This window comes from Pimephales promelas, chromosome 19 (genome assembly GCF_988280905.1).
Source record: "Pimephales promelas chromosome 19, fPimPro1.hap1.1, whole genome shotgun sequence".
Classification (NCBI taxonomy): domain Eukaryota; kingdom Metazoa; phylum Chordata; class Actinopteri; order Cypriniformes; family Leuciscidae; genus Pimephales; species Pimephales promelas.
This window is the reverse complement of record NC_142787.1, coordinates 31,282,229-31,300,409: the sequence shown is the minus strand read 5'-3', so window position 1 is coordinate 31,300,409 and position 18,181 is coordinate 31,282,229. Positions and strand designations below refer to the sequence as shown.

General features: G+C 37.8%; 1 protein-coding gene across 3 annotated transcripts in view; it reads left to right on the top strand.

The window, feature by feature from the left end:
* sgcd (sarcoglycan, delta (dystrophin-associated glycoprotein)) overlaps positions 1-18,181 on the top strand; it is a 225,730-nt gene that overhangs the window by 124,650 nt on the left and 82,899 nt on the right. Inside the window, exon 1 of one of the 3 annotated variants that reach the window (XM_039676952.2) lies at positions 11,081-11,337. The exons of the other annotated variants lie outside the window; for them this stretch is intronic. Coding sequence (XP_039532886.1) covers positions 11,326-11,337 — 12 coding nt within the window. The 5' untranslated portion in view covers positions 11,081-11,325. Of the gene's footprint in view, positions 1-11,080; positions 11,338-18,181 lie in introns of those variants that run through there. 3 annotated transcript variants of the gene reach the window in all.

Genomic DNA, 18,181 nt, shown 5'->3' with positions numbered 1-18,181 from the left:
GTCCACTCGTTATTGCGGTCCATTGTGGGATTGAACGAGTGCACTCAATAATGTCCACTGTGGTTTCGGACACCACTACAAATGGCTGTCTCCTTAGTCAAAAGTCTTGTGGACACATATTTGGTATGTGTTTTGTGGCCTTATTTCAGTATAGTTTTTTCAATAACCACGCATAAACAATATTCTCTCAAACACAAACATACATGTTGGTCACATATTATGGTAGCCATGTTTGTGCTAAATATAGTGTAATTTCACCTGTGCCATTAATATGTTTATAAGCAACTGAAAAAAGTACAAATGTCAGAACATCTCAAGGACCCCAAATACACCTTGGTCCTCAGGGGGTTAAATAGAGCCCTATTTAGGGGTGTAGAGGGCGATTTCGGACACAGCCAACATATTCTTGTGGTGCCATCGGCTAATCACTGTCATGGTTCTTCAGTTCCAGAGTGATCAGTCATGTGGCATTTATCGCTCAGGTGACTAGCTCAAAAAAAGCCAATAATCCAGTGAAATGAAGCGTAAATGGACTAAGGACCACATGCCCCAGGGAAAGCCCTATGGCATTTAGGCAGCATAATATCTTCCCTGTATTTATCCACCAACGGGACTCCTGTTTACACACTGCCTGCTTCTCCAGGGTCTTTGTTAACATTTCCACTCCCTCCTAAGCCAAGCCAGCCCTCAATTACCTATTGAATGCTTATAGATGTGGCAGTCGGTTCTTTTGACATAGCCAGATTTGTCAGACCACTGCCAAGCAAATTTGATGCCAGAGATGCTATTTGCTTAGCGATCGATTGGCCCTTTTCAACTATATCGTGCTCCCCAGGCTCCATGTGATGAAATCAGATGTTGGGATAATGGTGCGTCAAAAATATGTAGGCCCGGATATATGTGTGCGGGGGAGTGTGAGTACATATGGTTGGGGCAGATTGTGTGCTCCAAAACCTAGTAAATTTTTAAGGCATCTTAGGCATGCTTTTGGCACAAAAGCTGTTCCAAATGTTAGACAGCATCACTGCCTTCTAAGACCTAATTTTAGCAAAATTAGGCAGACGAAAATGTATCCTTTCTAGCAGCATACCAATGCTAAACTCTACGCTAAACAGTTGAGTTTCCTGCGCGTTTATCGTTCCAAATCAGTCAGCTGGTTCCATGGTGGTTAGGATGCCTTCAATTTAGCAATGCAGATGATTAAATTTCCTCGCCACGTCTTAAAAGGTCATTTTATTTGTAGCATTGCAGTGTCATTTTAGGGTCATTAAATTCTATGAATCGTTCATGAACAGATTTAGAACAAAAGATCCGCCAATTCCAGTCATTTTGTTATTTGTTCACGTGGTTTTGTAAATTAGGGTTTATCTTTTGGCTTTAGCTTACTTTCAATAAAACAAAATGACAATAAAAATCTCTGAAAGTTGGGTTAAACTCACCTAAAGGATTATTAGGAACACTTCTTTGTGCAATTATCTAATGAACCAATCACATGGCAGTTTCTTCAATGCATTTAGGGGTGTGGTGGTCAAGACAATCTCCTGAACTCCAAACTGAATGTCAGAATGGGAAAGAAAAGGGATTTAAGCAATGGTTGTTGGTGTGAGTATTTCACAATCTGCTCAGTTACTGGGATTTTCACACACAACCATTTCTAGGGTTTACAAAGAATGGAGTGAAAAGGGAAAAACATCCAGTATGCCGCAGTCCTGTGGGCCAAAGTGCCTTGTTGATGCGAGAGGTCAGAGGAGAATGGGCCGACTGATTCAAGCTGATAGAAGAGCAACTTTGACTGAAATAACCACTCGTTACAACCGAGGTATTCAGCGAAGCCACAACACACACAACCTTGAGGCGGATGGGCTACAACAGCAGAAGACCCCACCGGGTACCACTCATCTCCACTACAAATAGGAAAAAGAGGCCACAATTTGCAAGAGCTCACCAAAACTGGACAGTTGAAGACTGGAGAAATGTTGCCTGGTCTGATGAGTCTCGATTTCTGTTGGTTGAGTCGTAAACAGAATGAGAACATGGACCCATCATGCCTTGTTCCCACTGCACAGGCTGGTGGTGGTGGTGTAATGGTGTGTGGATGTTTTCTTGGCACACTTTAGGCCCCTTAGTGCCAATTGGGCATCGTTTAAACGCCACGGCCTACCTGAGCATTGTTTCTGACCATGTCCATCCTTTTATGGCCACCATGTCCCCATCCTCTGAGGATAATCCACCATGTCACAAAGCTTGAATCATTTCAAAGTGGTTTCTTGAACATGTCAATGAGTTGACTGTACTAAAATGGCCACCACAGTCACCAGCTCTCAACCCAATAGAGCATCTTTTGGATGTGGTGGACAAATCTCCATCAACTGCAAGATGCTATCCTATCAATATGGGCCAACATTTCTAAAGAATGCTTTCAGCACCTTGTTGAATCAATGCCACGTAGAATTAAGGCAGGGGGTCAAACACAGTATTAGTAATCTTTTAGGTGAGTGTATCTGTTCAGCATTGAGGAAAGTCCAAAACTGGAGGGGGGTGATCCCTCATCCTTATAACGATCAAGTCAATATTTTTTTTTGACCCACTGAACAGTTTAACAATAGTTACAGTGCGCAGGAACATTTAACAGCGGCTTCACTCGCGTCGGATGAGTGGGTTTTTCAAGCCCTCCCCTTTATTCTCTCTCCCAAGACGACTTGCCCGCAGACCCTGCCTTGTCTTGCAACGCCAGACTCGTCATGTTGATCATTCACAGCTTCTGAGGAACAATCAGCACTTCGACCCAGAAAAGCGGCTTTGCATAATGACAGCAATATGTTTTTCCCAAACTGTGGGAGGAATGCTTGATGCAGTGTCAGGCGTTTTGATTAACAGAGGCTAATAGCATTTCAACCCTGCAGGGTTGTTTTGATAGAGCGGCCGAGTTTGTGTCCTCAGCTGTGCTGATATGAAATCAGTGTTCGTAATGCCTTTTCTATGCGAGACGGTTTTGTGCCGTATCGAAACACAGACATCATATCTGATAACTGTTTTACTCAAAGTAGCTGCGCGAATGGTTGCTCGACTTTGCAGAAGTTTTCCGAGGGAATTCAAATGTTGAACGGTGTCGCAATTCCTTGGATCAGTAGACGTTTGTCATAAAGTGTTTGTGGCTGCATCAACCCAGGCTCAATGGAAATAAATGCCTGTGGCGAAATTAAATTACTTTGCTTCTTGCACATTTCGCATGAGTGTGAATGTAACAATGTTTTATTACTTCGGTTTTGCAGAAGCTTGAAAAAAGAAGTGGCGTGAGTGGCGCTTAAATACAGTCCCTCCAGAAAAACGCGATTATGCGATCGCTGAATTCAATGCAAAATCAGCCAAAGTCCGCATATTTATGCGGGGGCCGCATTTTTTCAAATATGCCGCACTTTCGCCGCATAAATTGCCGATTTCCATGCAAAATATGCGGCGTTTGCATAATGTCATAATCCTCGCATTTTCGTTGCAAAAAAAAAAGTCACATGTATCTTAGCAGAAAGTTGAAAAATGTTGCGTTTGCTTCACACAAGAGCAGCCATTTCCCCCTGTTTCCATGGGAACGTTATGAAGTGACGCAATTACGCGACGCCAGACAGACTCACGGAGGCGATTGACATGATCTCACAAATCGAACTCGTATAACTGTCTGTCGAACGTTCTACCGTCACATCGTTACTTAACATCATAAAAGTAGTAGCATCAAACAGAAATGGGGTGTTCGAGGCGCACATATAACACTGCAGAGAGTTCAACAGGGAGCGTGCAGCTCTTAAAGGGGCCACACCTTATTTACACTCTTACAGTCTGAAATAAAACAAATATTCCCAGCACTTTCTATGATGTAGTATGCTTGTTTATCAAAGGAAGTAATAAGAAATGACTCTTATATTAACAGGATGTTGGGGGAATCACTTTTTTTTTCTTTTTCATCAAACCGCAATTTTTGCAAGTTCCCTCAATTTTTGCAAATTCCAGCAATTTCATCGCATAAAATTGCATAAATATCCCGCATATTCCATCGAATTTTTAAAGAAAACGGGCCGCATAATCAATCATTTTTTGCCCGCAACAATCACAAAAAAACCTCCGCGTTTTTCTGGAAGGACTGAATACTATTAAGGTAAATGTTAAATATAAATCGCACATTTTTTCACAAATTTTTGGAAATTACCACCACAAAATCAGTCATTTTGATCGCAAAAATCACAAAAAAAAAAAATCGTGAAATCCTGGAGGGACTGTAAATAGTTAAAACTTTATTGTGTCAGTGAATAATATAACACTTACACTTAACCCTACCCTGAACCAACTTATAGGGCCCTATTTTAACGATCTGAAACTCAAGTGTCAAAAAAGTGTCAAAACGCAAAGCGCAAGTAACTTTGTGGGCGGGTCCCGGCGCTGTTACTATTTTCCCGGCGGGATAAATGCCTCTTGCGCCTGGCGCAAATCTAAAAGGGGTTGGTTTGAAATAGCTTCATTATTCATAGCTGTGGTTTGGGCGTAACGGGAATAAACCAATAAGAGTGTCATATCACATTCCCTTAAAGAGCGTGATGAACGAGGTGCGCTTGTTCCGTGGCGCAATACTATTTTAATGGTGCATTTACCAGACGCACTTAACAATCGGTTCACAGCCGAGGAGATCGATGTTCTTGTCAGGGCCGTAAAAGAAAGACAAGTGACATTGGGGATGGGACAAACACACCCAAACTAGCTTCGGTTAAACATGCATATGATAATTTGGGTAAATGTGTAAGCTTTATGCCTATTTTTCCCATCGTCATGGACATAACAATGATTTCCTTCATGTTTATATATTTTTCCTTATAATAATGTATCATTTGCAAAAATTAAAATGCATCTGTGTAACTGAGAGAATCATCTACAGTGTATGCGTGTTGTTCACACTCTGTATTATGGCAAAGCATGCGCGCTTAAAATAGCATCTGAATGAACGTGCAATTGTTGTCTGGAAGTGTAAAATAGCACCAGGGAATGTTTGCGCCGATCCGCCCGGGGAGCGCAAGTTCATTTTCTAGTTCAGCGGTTCTCAAACTGGGGGCTGTGCCCCCCTGGGGGGCCACTAGATGGCGCTAGGGGGGCCGCAAAGAAATTCTAGAATATTAAATTATTTAAAAAAAATTATTTTACCTGTATGTAAGTTTGGATTGTCCTATGTGAAATCTGCATTGCATGATTTCTTTTATATTGTAAAACTTGTATAAAATTGTATGTCTTCTATATTGAAAAATTATTTCTTTAAGTAGAGTAGAATTTTTTTTTTTCTTGCTGAAAAAACAGATTGCTGTTCAAATTTGCAAACCAAACTTGAGCCACTGTCATTTACTACCTTAAAATGTAAGAAGTTTAATGCACTTTTTTACAATCAGCAAATACATTTTTCAGTGTTCATCTTTTACTATGAACATCACAAATGTTCAGTATTCAATACTTTTGTTGCACTTTTCAGACAATATTACTGTTAACTGTCAAAACCATTTTTTATAAAAAATTGTTATATTTAATGAAATGTACAATTTAACTAATTTTGTATATTCAAAGACATAAAGCTAAAAACAGAACTGTTGTGCATTGTACAAATTCATTTGTTTTTGGTACAATCTAAAATTTGTAAGTAAAATTGTACGTTTGAGGATGTTTTCGTTATGAGTTTTCTTTTGGGGGGCCACAAAAGGATTCACCCTACACAAGGGGGCCTCCTCCTGAAAAAGTTTGAGAACCACTGTCCTAGTTTACCGACCGGCGTCTTTTGAGGGAAAAATCCCGCTTTGCGCGAATGCAAAATAGGAATGACACATGCGTTTGTGTATAAAGTCATTTGCGCCGGGTGCAAGATAGAGCCCATAGTGTGTATTTTCTGAAGCAACCATGACATTTTTACTCTTATCTCTGAGTTTTGAAGCTCTTTTATCAGGTGTTGTGACTCGTGTATTGTGGGACTCTTGCACGAGGGCTCTGCATCAAAAGTGCAGTACTGTACCAGGTGAGCTACCAATCAGGTTTACTATGGAACTGGATATGTGATTTAAAAGTCAAAATGTTCAAGTTATCATGCAAAGTGTTTTGGGGTCATTCTGAAACTCTGAAAGGAACTGCATGAAAAAAAAGTGTATTAATCAATAGTTTGCACATGCAATCATGGCAATTTTACTGCCACAAGTTTTGATTTCAGCTGGAAACTGGAGTGAATAGGTATGTGTTTGGACTTTTGCAAAAATGTAGGTACAGGCACATTTTTCCAATGAAGCTTTTGCGCTGCTACACACACAACAGCACAAACAGGACTAATGTGTGCCCCCTGCGGTACCACTGCAGTAATGGAAAGAGGGCGATTTCATTATGCTGAATAAGTGAGCTCCTTCATTGATAGAAAATGATTTTTTTGTTCCCCTGGTCCCCTTAATTATCACACTTTCTGGCCCCCGTTCGTCCCTGCTCTTATCGCATATTGACGTTCTTGAGTGTTTCATATCAAGTTTAAGATCGCAGCTCACCGCACCATCACACCCTGGTCTGGCAGTGTAGTAAACCATTGTGACACAGGCTAATGTAATTTAGATAATGTAATAGCTGGTAATACATTTACTTGTTCTTGATATAAACACTTCCTGACACTTTACGTAACAATTGTACTAAACTGCAGCTGTGATCCTGTGGGAATTGTTCTGTTTTAGAGAATAACTAAGATGTGAAACCAAAAGCACCAAAGTTTACAGAAGAATAATTCCTCACATTTAGTTGTTAATGGCCTAGTGCTACTATTAAACCTCTGAGGTCTACAAATGAATATGTTTAAAATAAATGTTGCAGTATGAATAGTGAATAGTTTGGTGGCCTGTTTAGTGCAATATGCACAAGATACATTTACTTGTACACAAAATGAACACTTCCTGACACTTTACAAAAAAATTGTACTATTGCTAATTGTAAATTGGTTCTCTGAGTTTGGTTTGTAGTATGATTTGCATATAGTGTACACTATGAATGAGAACTGGGTGTGAAGAGAAAGATGTGAACACTTTTGCAGTGTATATGCAATTTTGTAGTATAAATAGAGAAATTTGTTCACACTGAAAGAACTTTTTAAATGATGCACTTATTATTATTATTATTTAAGAAAACACATCTGTTTCTCCACTTGCTTTGCTCTAGTTCTGTTTACTTTTGTTGTATTGACTCTGCCTCTCAGAGGACCTCTTGGCGTCCTGGATTTGAGTTGAGCTATTTTTTTGGGAAGTAGAGAATATTATTCAGACATCAGTACTATTGTTGGCAGTCATTCAGCAGATTTCCATAATATGTAGTGGCAAATATATCATATTAGCCTGACATTTATTTACTTAATAATAGGTGAGTGACAAAACTCAAGAAAGTATAATCAGAGTATAATCAAAACGATCCCGGACGAGCCCCCAATTTTTACGTTCCGGCTCCAGGAAGTAACAAAATAAAGGGAACAGACTCCAAAAAATATATTTAAGCAAAATATTTAATTGTGTCCAGGGGATAAATAATAAAGAAAACAGACTTTCAACAGTAAACAAACAAACAATAAAGGAAAAAAACAATATGAAGGTCCAGCTCCTGATGTGAACAGCTGGATGGATCAGAGCTATCTTCCACAAAGGCCAGCCATCTTAAATAATGATTTTCAAATTGCAGACAGGTGTAGATCCTTATCTGGCAACCTATAAAAGAAAAGAAAGGACAACAGAACAAATCCAAAACAAACCGTAACAACATTGTTTCTTAAAGGAGTAGTTCACTTTAAAAAAATATTTTGCTGATAATTTACTCACCCCCGTGTCATCCAAGATGTCCATGTCATTCTTTCTTCAGTCGAAAAGAAATTAAGGTTTTTGATGAAAACATTCCAGGATTTTTCTCCATATAATGGACTTCAATGGGAACCAAACGGTTCGAGGTCCAAAAGACAGTTTCAGTGCAAACTACAAACTGTTCAAAGGGCTTTAAACGACACCAGACGATGAATAAGGGTCTTATCAAGTCAACGATCGCTCATTTAATAAATAAATAACAAAGTTTAAGTTTTATAAGCTCAAATGCTCGCCTTGCTCTGTACTGCGTGACTCCTGTTCGAATCCTTTTCTGAGTCAATTCGTTCGTTTTGTTCGTTGAATGAACCAAACGACTCGGAAAAATATTTGTTCAGATCAATAACATAGTTGAATATTAAATGTCCGCAACTAAGCAAACGGTGGCAAGGAACCAAAACCCCATCAGAATAAAAACCCTTGTGAGAACCCAGACTCATTTCCAGTGAGCGAACAGTCGAACAGTGTGCGATTATGATCCACTATTTACAAGTGAAATCTAGGAGTCACCTCCACCAAAACAACTGCATGCAGACGGTTTGGTGGTGAATTTATTCGACACAACAACAACATTATTCAGCAAGGTTACATGGAAATGCTGCGTCTAAACACTGATTCAGAATTCTGACTCTAATTGGTTGTTTCCGAACCCTTGGCGGAGAGTGTGAAGCTAACAGCAACTGCCTGAATAAATTCAACATCCCAAACATAATTCTTTGTCACCGCAGTGAGGTAAAACACAGTATGAATACATTCATGGTACCCTAACACACACTATAGTCCGGCGTTAGTAATCAACATGCTGATTAATCGTCCTGGGGATTCTTCATATTGATTTCGCATGTGGTCTTGGTTTCACTCTCCCCATGGTACGTCCTGCGAATGCTGAACTGGCCAGTTAAACAATGATTACTATTATTCATCAGTCTGATGACTTCATGCCTGCAGAAAAGGGCTTTGTGGCGTAGTCAGCAGGAACATCAAGTAGAAAATTAAAGGGGGGGTTGACTGCTTTTTTTCTTTGCATGATTGTGTTTATGAGGTGCAATATAACACGTATTCGTGTTTTTTTCTTTTTTTTAAAAGTCTTATTTTTCATAAACTTCACCTTTATTGTCAGCCGCGCTCTCCTCTGTCCTCGAACGAGCGGTCGACTTCCTGATTCTATGAAACCACTCCCTCAGAAACGCGTAGTGGGCTCAGATTGGTGTGTTGTGATTGGCTAAACTGTTGTCCGGAAAGTTAACGCCCATTACCTTTATGGGCGAAACGTGAGCTCCGGTCCAGATGTAAATATGTGTCGAACTGCAGTATCAGTATGACCCAGAATCTGACCGAGAAAGCCGCGATGAATCGAGTCAAGCAGAACCGCACCACACACGGCTCTTACTAAACGTTTCTGAATGATAATTTGCTACATTTTTTAAGTTTATGCACGTTTGTTTTACACAATAGCATCTGATTGGCAACAATAGCAACTGACTGGCTACTAATGTTACTCAAACAGCGTTGGCATGTTTACGTTCTTGATCAAATCGAAAATAACGTCATAAAGCATATATACATGAAAAATACGTTTAAAACATTAGTACTTATAGAAAATTCAGGTCCATAATGTTTGTACGCGTTTGTCGTAGACACAAAATAGCATAGGCTAACTAGTAGTGGCTATAAAGCCAGCGCTGGCATTTGAAAAAAAATAAAACACAAGGTTACATCTGGAATTATACATGCAAATACATTTAAAATGATTAAATCTTCGCCTACTTACAGGTTGTGGCCCAACAACTGCTGCCTCTGGTTTTAAAGTTGGATCTGCTTCATGTTTTAGTAACAGTTTCTTGTTGAATCCGGTGTTGAATTCGTGGAGATTCTGGAAGCTGTCTTCCATAAAATGCGCAGCACAGAGATCTAGATTACGATCGTCATTTTCATGAACATAATCAAACATAAATTATATGCATTGTTGACGAACTACAACGTCCGTGGGAAGCCCGAACACAGAAGACCTGACCCTCGACGAGCGCAGAAATATGGCCATGCCCATTTTTGCATATTTCGAATACATATTAATGCAAATGTGTGGGTTAGCAGTGGTGGAATGTAACGAAGTACAAATACTTCGTTACTTTACTTAACTACATTTTTCACGTATCTTTACTTTACTTAAGTAGAATAAATAGTGCATACTTTTTACTTTTACTTCGTTACATTTTGCAGCAATTATTATACTTTCTACTCCACTACATTTCTACAACTTCTGTTACATTTTCATTACATTTTCTGATCAGTTTTCCCCCTGCCAAAACGTAATCTGACTGTCCGTTCGTTGCACGTTTGTCTCACCAGTGACGTTTGGTTGCCATAGATACATCAACTAAATGCGTCTCGCACGCAATGTGTTTATCGTGCAATTTATACGCGAAAATGTGTTTTTACATGCATAGGAAACGCACCATGTGTAATATACGTTTGGTTAGGATTATGGCAAGCCAAGAGGTTCAGAATTACACCATAAATTAATCGCGTTTACTGCCAAACATAGTTATTAACATACAGTAAGGATAAGCATGGCTTATATTGCCTAATTGCAGGCTTGTTTCAGAAATGGTGACATCAATTTTTTTTCCATCATTATTGAACATCATTATAGGAGTATTAGGTTGAATGTTTTATTAATCATTAGAAAATAGTAATTAAGAGAATCAATTATTATGCAAGTATTTTTACTTTTAATACTTAAAGTACATTTAAAATCATGTACTTTTTACTTAAGTATGGTTGTCATTGTGTTACTTCTACTTTTACTAAAGTAAATATTTATCCGGTTATTACTTTTACTTAAATACTGAGATTCAGTACTTCCTCCACCACTGTGGGTTAGTGACGTCTAAAACCTGTTGTAGTCCCAATCGAGTCGTTTTTGTAGGCGATATACTTCCTGATATTTAAAAGACGATATCTCTGCTTACATTGAACTTTCAGCGCTGCAACTTTGCAGATACTGTTCATGCACCAACAGCAACATTACACACTATTTAAAATGAAAAAAGTCAAATCGCAGTCAACCCCCCCTTTAAATGCATTCCCAATTCCCATGGCTGCATGCTGAAACACACACACACACAAATAGAGGGTGATGGGCTGTCCTAAAATAAAACCCCCAGACTAACTTCCCCCATGTGTCTCCTAGTGCTATATCTGGCCTCAAACCAGGGGGCAGTTACTCAGGCAAACGGTAGCAGAGACTCAGTCGCTGTTCTCCGTCTGTGGATACCAGACTACTGTAAGAGTCCAGGAAATTCCCACTGACGGATTTTGGCTTGGAAAAGCTGACAGTGTCGGACTGCCTGAAGTCGGAAAAAGAAAGACAGAGACTCATGCCATCTTTAAGTGGTGTCTATCCGTGTGGACTAGCTCGGACTTCAGATTGAGAGCCATGGTCAGGATGGTAAGTTTTAAACTCATTGTTGTTTGTCTTTGTGCGAGGACATCCTGACAGGGTTGCGCTTACTTCATTTTTGAGGAAGTTTTCTGTCTGCGCTGGGTTGCTGCGTTATTTTCGTCTCTTTCTCTGTCTCTCTTCCTTTCTGTCCCATTGTATTGGAGTATTCTGGCAGTGCGCTGGGCTCTCCTGTTTTAATTGGAAGCCAAAAAGTTTAGAGAAAGAGTTTTCCCGCTTCTCTCTTTCTCTTTTTCTCCTGTCCAGATGCTACCGCCGCTCTATTTCCCCGTCTCACTGCCTCCACACATTTGGTTTCAATTATTCTCGCCCTCTGGGAAGCATGCTGCTATAAATAAGTAACAACGGGGTTCGCTGTGGAAAGATCTGTGTTTTTACTGGTGACGAAGGGACGCTGTTAGATTGTTGTGATTGTCTGTGTGGATGCCATGTTGGGAGATAGCATGTTTGGCTGGAGAGTGAAGGAAACAGCTGTGAAGGTTATGGGACGTTTGGTTACAGTTTGCCCTTTAGTGTCCGAGTCAAAAACAGCTTTCCCCCGCCCCGGACGTGATCATAGGCCTCTGAGAGTTTGAGCCATGCAGTCTGAGATTAGCCTATGGAAGCTTTTTAAGATTCCACTAGAGAAACGAGCAGAATGTGGAAGCCTGGAAAGGGAAATCCTGTTTTGAACACTGTGTAACTAAAGATTCTTAATGGTAGCTGAGCAACATACATTCATATAGAATGCAATTGATGTGTGGTTTATACAGCAGCTTCAAATGTGACTCATCTATCATATTTATAATGTAAAAGCCTTTTTATTTTTAACTCAGGTGTTACATACAGTAATGAGAAGCTGTTTTTGCAGTCATGCCAGACTTATGTTTTATGACTAATCGGTAACACTTTATTTTGATGGTCCCTTTTATACATTCTGTTGAGTAACCTGCAACTACACTCTCTGAAAAAAAGGTACAAAAGCTGTCACTGGGGCTGTACCTTTTCAAAAGGTACACTTTTGTACCCAAAGGCTGCATATTGGTACCTTGGTGGTACATATTAGCGCCTAAATTCACATATTAGCACCTAAAATGTACATATTAGTACCTAAAATGTACATATTAGCACCTAAAATATACATATTAGCACCTAAAATGCACATATTAGCTCCTGAAATGCACATATTAACACTAAAAATGTACATATTAGCAGCTAAAATGCACATATTAGCACCTAAAATGTACATATTAACACCTACAATGTACTTATTAGCACCTAAAATGTACTTATTAGCACCTGAAATTTAAATTTTAGCAGCTAAAATGTACATATTAGCACATGAAATGTACATGGCACCTAAAATGTACCTATTAACACTTAAAATGTACATATTAGCACATAAAATGTACATATTAGCACCTGAAATGTACATATTAGCACATAAAATGTACATATTAGCACCTGAAATGGACAAAAGTTTACCTTTTAAAAAAGGTACAGCCCCAGTGACGGCTTTTGTACCTTTTTTCTGAGAGTGTACATGTCAACTATCCCTCATTAGAGTATTAGTAGACATTCTGCTTAAATGAGTATTACTTTTAAAAAAAACATTTTGCTGATAATTTACTCACCCCCATGTCATCCAAGATGTCCATGTCTTTCTTTCTTCAGTCGAAAAGAAATTAAGGTTTTTGATGAAAACATTCCAGGATTTTTCTCCATATAATGGACTTCAATGGGGTCCAAACGGTTCAAGGTCCAAAAGACAGTTTCAGTGCAAACTGTTCAAAGGGCTTTAAACGATTCCAGACGATGAATAAGGGTCTTATCAAGCGAAATGATTACTTATTTAAAAGAAAAAAAAAACAAAGTTTAAGTTTTATAAGCTCAAATGGTCACCTTGCTCAGACATTAGCACTACCTTGCTGTAAGATAAAAACTGTATCTATCCCATCTAAACACTATCCATATTATTTGGGATGGAGTGCTACTATGCATATAGCCAAACATGACTTTTGTTTGCTTATCATTTTAAGTTTTAAGAGCCATACTTCAGGATTTCCTGCCATATTAACTCGGTCATCAGCTCCATTTTTTCAGTCATTAATCTAGAGAATGAGAAATGGCTTGGACGCATTTTAAATTCAGTGACATGTAGTACTGAAATCATGCTGAGTAAATCCATGTTGCACGATTCCAATATCAGTACCCGACTGAGTTCTAATTTACTAAAAGCACATTTTATTTCCCAACAAGTCAATTTTAATCAGAGCCGATATTACCTGTGGAGTGCAACAACATTAGCTTAAACACCAGTTTACCTTGGCAAACAGTGAGGCTAATGAGCCATATTTACATTGGATGCTTTGCAAAAGTACTCAAATTGTCAAGCAATTCATTTGTTCAATAAAATTAAAACACTAAAAGATGTTTCGCATGAGTTTACGCAAAACGTTTGCTTTAATGATGAGACATTTGCCTTGCAATTGGCCTCTACCTGTGAATCATTAAAATAACAAGCACATTTTCTGAAGCGGGTTCATTATGCTGCTTGTGGATCTATTGTGAAGGACAGTTGTGAAAATGAAGAGTAAAGATGTATGAACTAAACTAACCCAGAGTTCAGTTGCATTTTTTTTCCTGTCATTTACAATTGTTGCTTGTCAGGTTATACAATACTGTATGACTGCAGTGACTGTGTCAAGCCAAGCCAGACTGTGCGACTGTCAGTCATGTCAGAATATATTACATATTGTGTGTGTGTATATATATGAAGAGTTCAGATGCAAAAGCCTCTAAATGCCATTTGAAATTTTCTTCTAAAATGACCATTTTTATCAAGCTTGTATATTTAAGTTCAGTAATTTCACTTAAATGACAATTAATAGGTCATCTTCATTGCCATTTAAGTGAAATTACTGAACTTAAATATACAAGCTTGATAAAAATTATCATTTTAGAAGAAAATTTCAAATGGCACTTAGAGGCTTTTGCATCTGAACTCTTCATATATATATATATATATATAGTATATCTCCTGGGCTGCTCATTCTTCACAGTAGAATGAACATCATTCTCATAATATGATTATTATGATGGTTTGAGTATGAGTGGTATGAGTGTTTCTGAGATATAAAATAGTGGCTGAATTTACAATTTTTTTTGCCATTTGCAAGACTCTGAACTGTATATTGAATTGTTTTATTTATCATTTAAAAGTTAGGAGTCAGTTTTTTTAATGAAACTGCAACTTTTATTCAACAAGGACACATTAAATTGATCAAAATTGACATAAATATTTCGTAAAACAGTGTCTTCAAGTAGATTTGTGAAAAGTTCTAAGAATTTTGAAACAAAAAAAAGACTAAATGTGTCATAATTACCACAAAAAAATTAAGTGTAATACACCAATTTCCACACTCTAAAAATTGCTGGGTTGTTTTAACCCAACTTTGGGTCAAATATATACAAACCCAGCCATTGGGTTACATTTTTTTAATTACATTTTCAACCCAACATTTGGGTTTGTCCATATTTGACCCAAAATTGGGTTAAAACAACCCAGCATTTTTAAAGTGCAACATTGATAGTTATAAGAAATGTTTCTTGAGCAGAAAATCAGCATATAATGATTTCAGAAGGATCGTGAGGGTAATGATGCTAAAAATTCATTTTAATTTGTAAAAGCCCTTATATTTCACAGTATTATTATTTTTATTGTATTTTTAATTAAATAAATGCAGCCTTTGGTGTGCATAATCAAAATATTTCAAAAAAAGATTCTGTTAAATATTTGCTACATGCATCTGTATAATATTGCCGTATATGTCTCCACGGCTTCTTTAACTTTTATGTTGATTCTAAAATTTGAATGAACCTGTAGTGAAAAAAACAACCTTTTTTGCTTGAAGAACATAGAAGCAACTTTATAGGCTTTTGGGTAATAATCTGCCTCTCTTTATAACCTCAAATAAACAAGATTGAGTGGTCTCTTAAACCCAATATTGATATGGTTATGATGATATTTTGCAGGGATCACAACAAAGTCTACCGTGAAGGCACAATCACAAGACTGTACAGAAGACTCTTTATAGCTCAGAGGAAACAAGTGGCCTCACGAGTCTCGGTGACACAATCGCTAAATGTACAAACAAACAAATACACTTTGTGCTTTTTAAAAAGCAAAGTTGATTGTTTTTGTATTTGCTTTTGGCTCTAAGCGATGTATATAAACGGAGGAATGGCTGAGGGTATGACAGCCGTGCTCCTGCAAGCGGCACCAGGGAGGGAGGCTAAACTACAAGCAGGTGTTTCATATTCTGCGGCTTTCTGACAATCCTCCTTTTTTTCGAGCCAACAGTAAAGCATCATCCTCTCTAAAATCTCAAGTGCTGCAACCTGCCAGACTCACAAAAAGAACAAAGGGAACATATGACATTTGTTATAAAAGCAGGATTTAGTCTTAAATCCTGAGCCTCGATGCTCCACACTGAGCCTGGAAAACAAGTGTTCGTGTAGATTCAAGCTGCGCCCTGCAGACCTGTGTTTTCAGTCTCAGCATATTTAAAGAAATATGACCCTATTATGTTAATGCATTTTACTGCTTTTATTGTTTAATATTTTTTGCATGTATTTATTTTCACTAATGACACTAATAGGGCCCTATTTTAACGATTTAAGCGCAGGGCACATTTAGGTTGTGTCCGAATACACTTTTGCTAGTTTAACAACGGGAAAAATTGTCTGGGTCTAAAGGGGTTGTCGCTATTCTCTTCATGAGTAATGGGTGTGTTTCGGGCTTTAATTGCAATGCAAAAAAAATATAAAAATCAGAGTCTCATCTCTAATTCCCTTTAAATGCCAGTTTCGCTTTCGCTCCATGGCGGATTACTCATACTTGTTATTTTTTTATGTTTCTTAGAGGTTGAATTCAATCTGCCGAACTTCTCATATTACTTCTAAATAGGATCTCTACTTCATAAATTGTATGAAAATTGTTGAAATAATGGTTCATACAGTATCACTCAAAACACATATGGAAATGGAGGCGCCCTTATATAGGCACTAATGAATTGTGTCCTAGTGGAAAACTTTGGTACTGCGGCCAAACAAAATCTCACTGAAAGCTCATTTTTTGAGATATTAACCTAAAATTTTAAACCTAACTAGTTCAGATTTTTGGCTTTTTTTTTTTTTTTTTTTTTTTTTTGCAGTTTTAGAGTCACCCAGGTTTTGAAAATATATATTTATATAAAATATGAATTATCAATTTTTTTACATTGTACATTTTCATAAACTCAAACTTCTATAACTTTTTTCTGTTTCACTTTATTAATTTATTTCACTTCCAAAGTATTCTTGAATTTCAACCATTTAAGTTCGAAGTGTGCATTTTCATGTATATTAAAAAAAAGGAGGATGACACGTAACAGGTTAAAAAAATTTAAAAAATTACTGTGCCATTGACTTTAGACCAGGTATCAGTTGGCACAGTCTATTTCAGTTGCCTAAAAATAGCAATGCGCCAACAATGCCCCCGAACACACCTCGTTTTCAGACCAGCACACCCATGGGTGCACAAATGAGCGCAAATGCATTTGCTAAACAACGTGACACAGGACGTAAAAATGATAACCGCGTCAGGCTGAAAATAGCAAAAAACACTTGAGTCGTGCCGCCGCATTGCACCGCGTGTATGATAGGGCCCATGGTGTGATTCAATTTGTTGACATTAGTTATGTAACTAGATTCGTGAAAAATACATCTACAGCATTTCGAGCTTTGTTAATTCAGCCTGTCTCTATAGCACACATTGTGTTTATCATGCAATTTATACACAAAAAAATATATTATTTTTGTTTTCACATGATACACACTTTATTGAGTATAATACACACGCACCCCACACCACTACTAAACCTATGCATATCCTATGCACGTAAAAACTCATTTTCGCGTATAAATTGCTCGATAAACACAATGCATGCTATAGAGACACATTTAGCGTGACCACATTACTATATTCAACCATAATAAACTTAATTCCAAATCGTTACAATGTTGTAAATAAACGTATGCATAAATTACAATAATATTCTTAGAGTGGCTTACACTGTAAAATATATTTTCATGATTTGTAATCACAACATTTTTTCTTTTCTCAAATCAACTTAGATCATTTATGTAGCTCAGATAACATAATATTTTGAGTTTCTGATGATTAAATCGATCTCCTTCATTGTATTAACTCAATTTTTCCATTTCAATGAACTTACATTTTTAAGGCAACCAGGTTACTTATTTTTTTCAGTTAAACCAACAATATTGTTTTACAGTGAGTGTATTATGCTCTATTTTGAGGTTTTCCTTAATCTTTAACCGTAGGTCATTTCCCTCCTTATTTTGTGACCGGTCCCTGTTACGATACGGCTAACATCTGTAGTATTTGCGGCTGACAAGGGTAGGACACAAACACTTGAGTTCACAGATGAGTGAGTTGCTCCCCGAGGATCCAGCGCTGTAGTGCTTTCACTTCACCTGACCGGTCCTTCAGCAAGTCTCTTTACAGTAGCGTGAGCCCCGGAGCAGGAACGACTCTGAGCTCTGCATTCAAGCCTTCCTTTAATTACAGGCTAAGTTTTATTGTGGATGTTGGCTGGCTGTTGTTTTCAGCGTACAAGGACATTTTGCAGAAATGTAATTGAGCTTCCAGATGATTATGCAATTATTCATGTCGTTTTATTACTACAATGAACATTCAACATCAAAGTGAAAGTGCACAGTTTGTGCATTGCTGTAATTGCATTTTGTGACCTGTTCATTTGTTAAACAAATATGTTACAAATGCAAT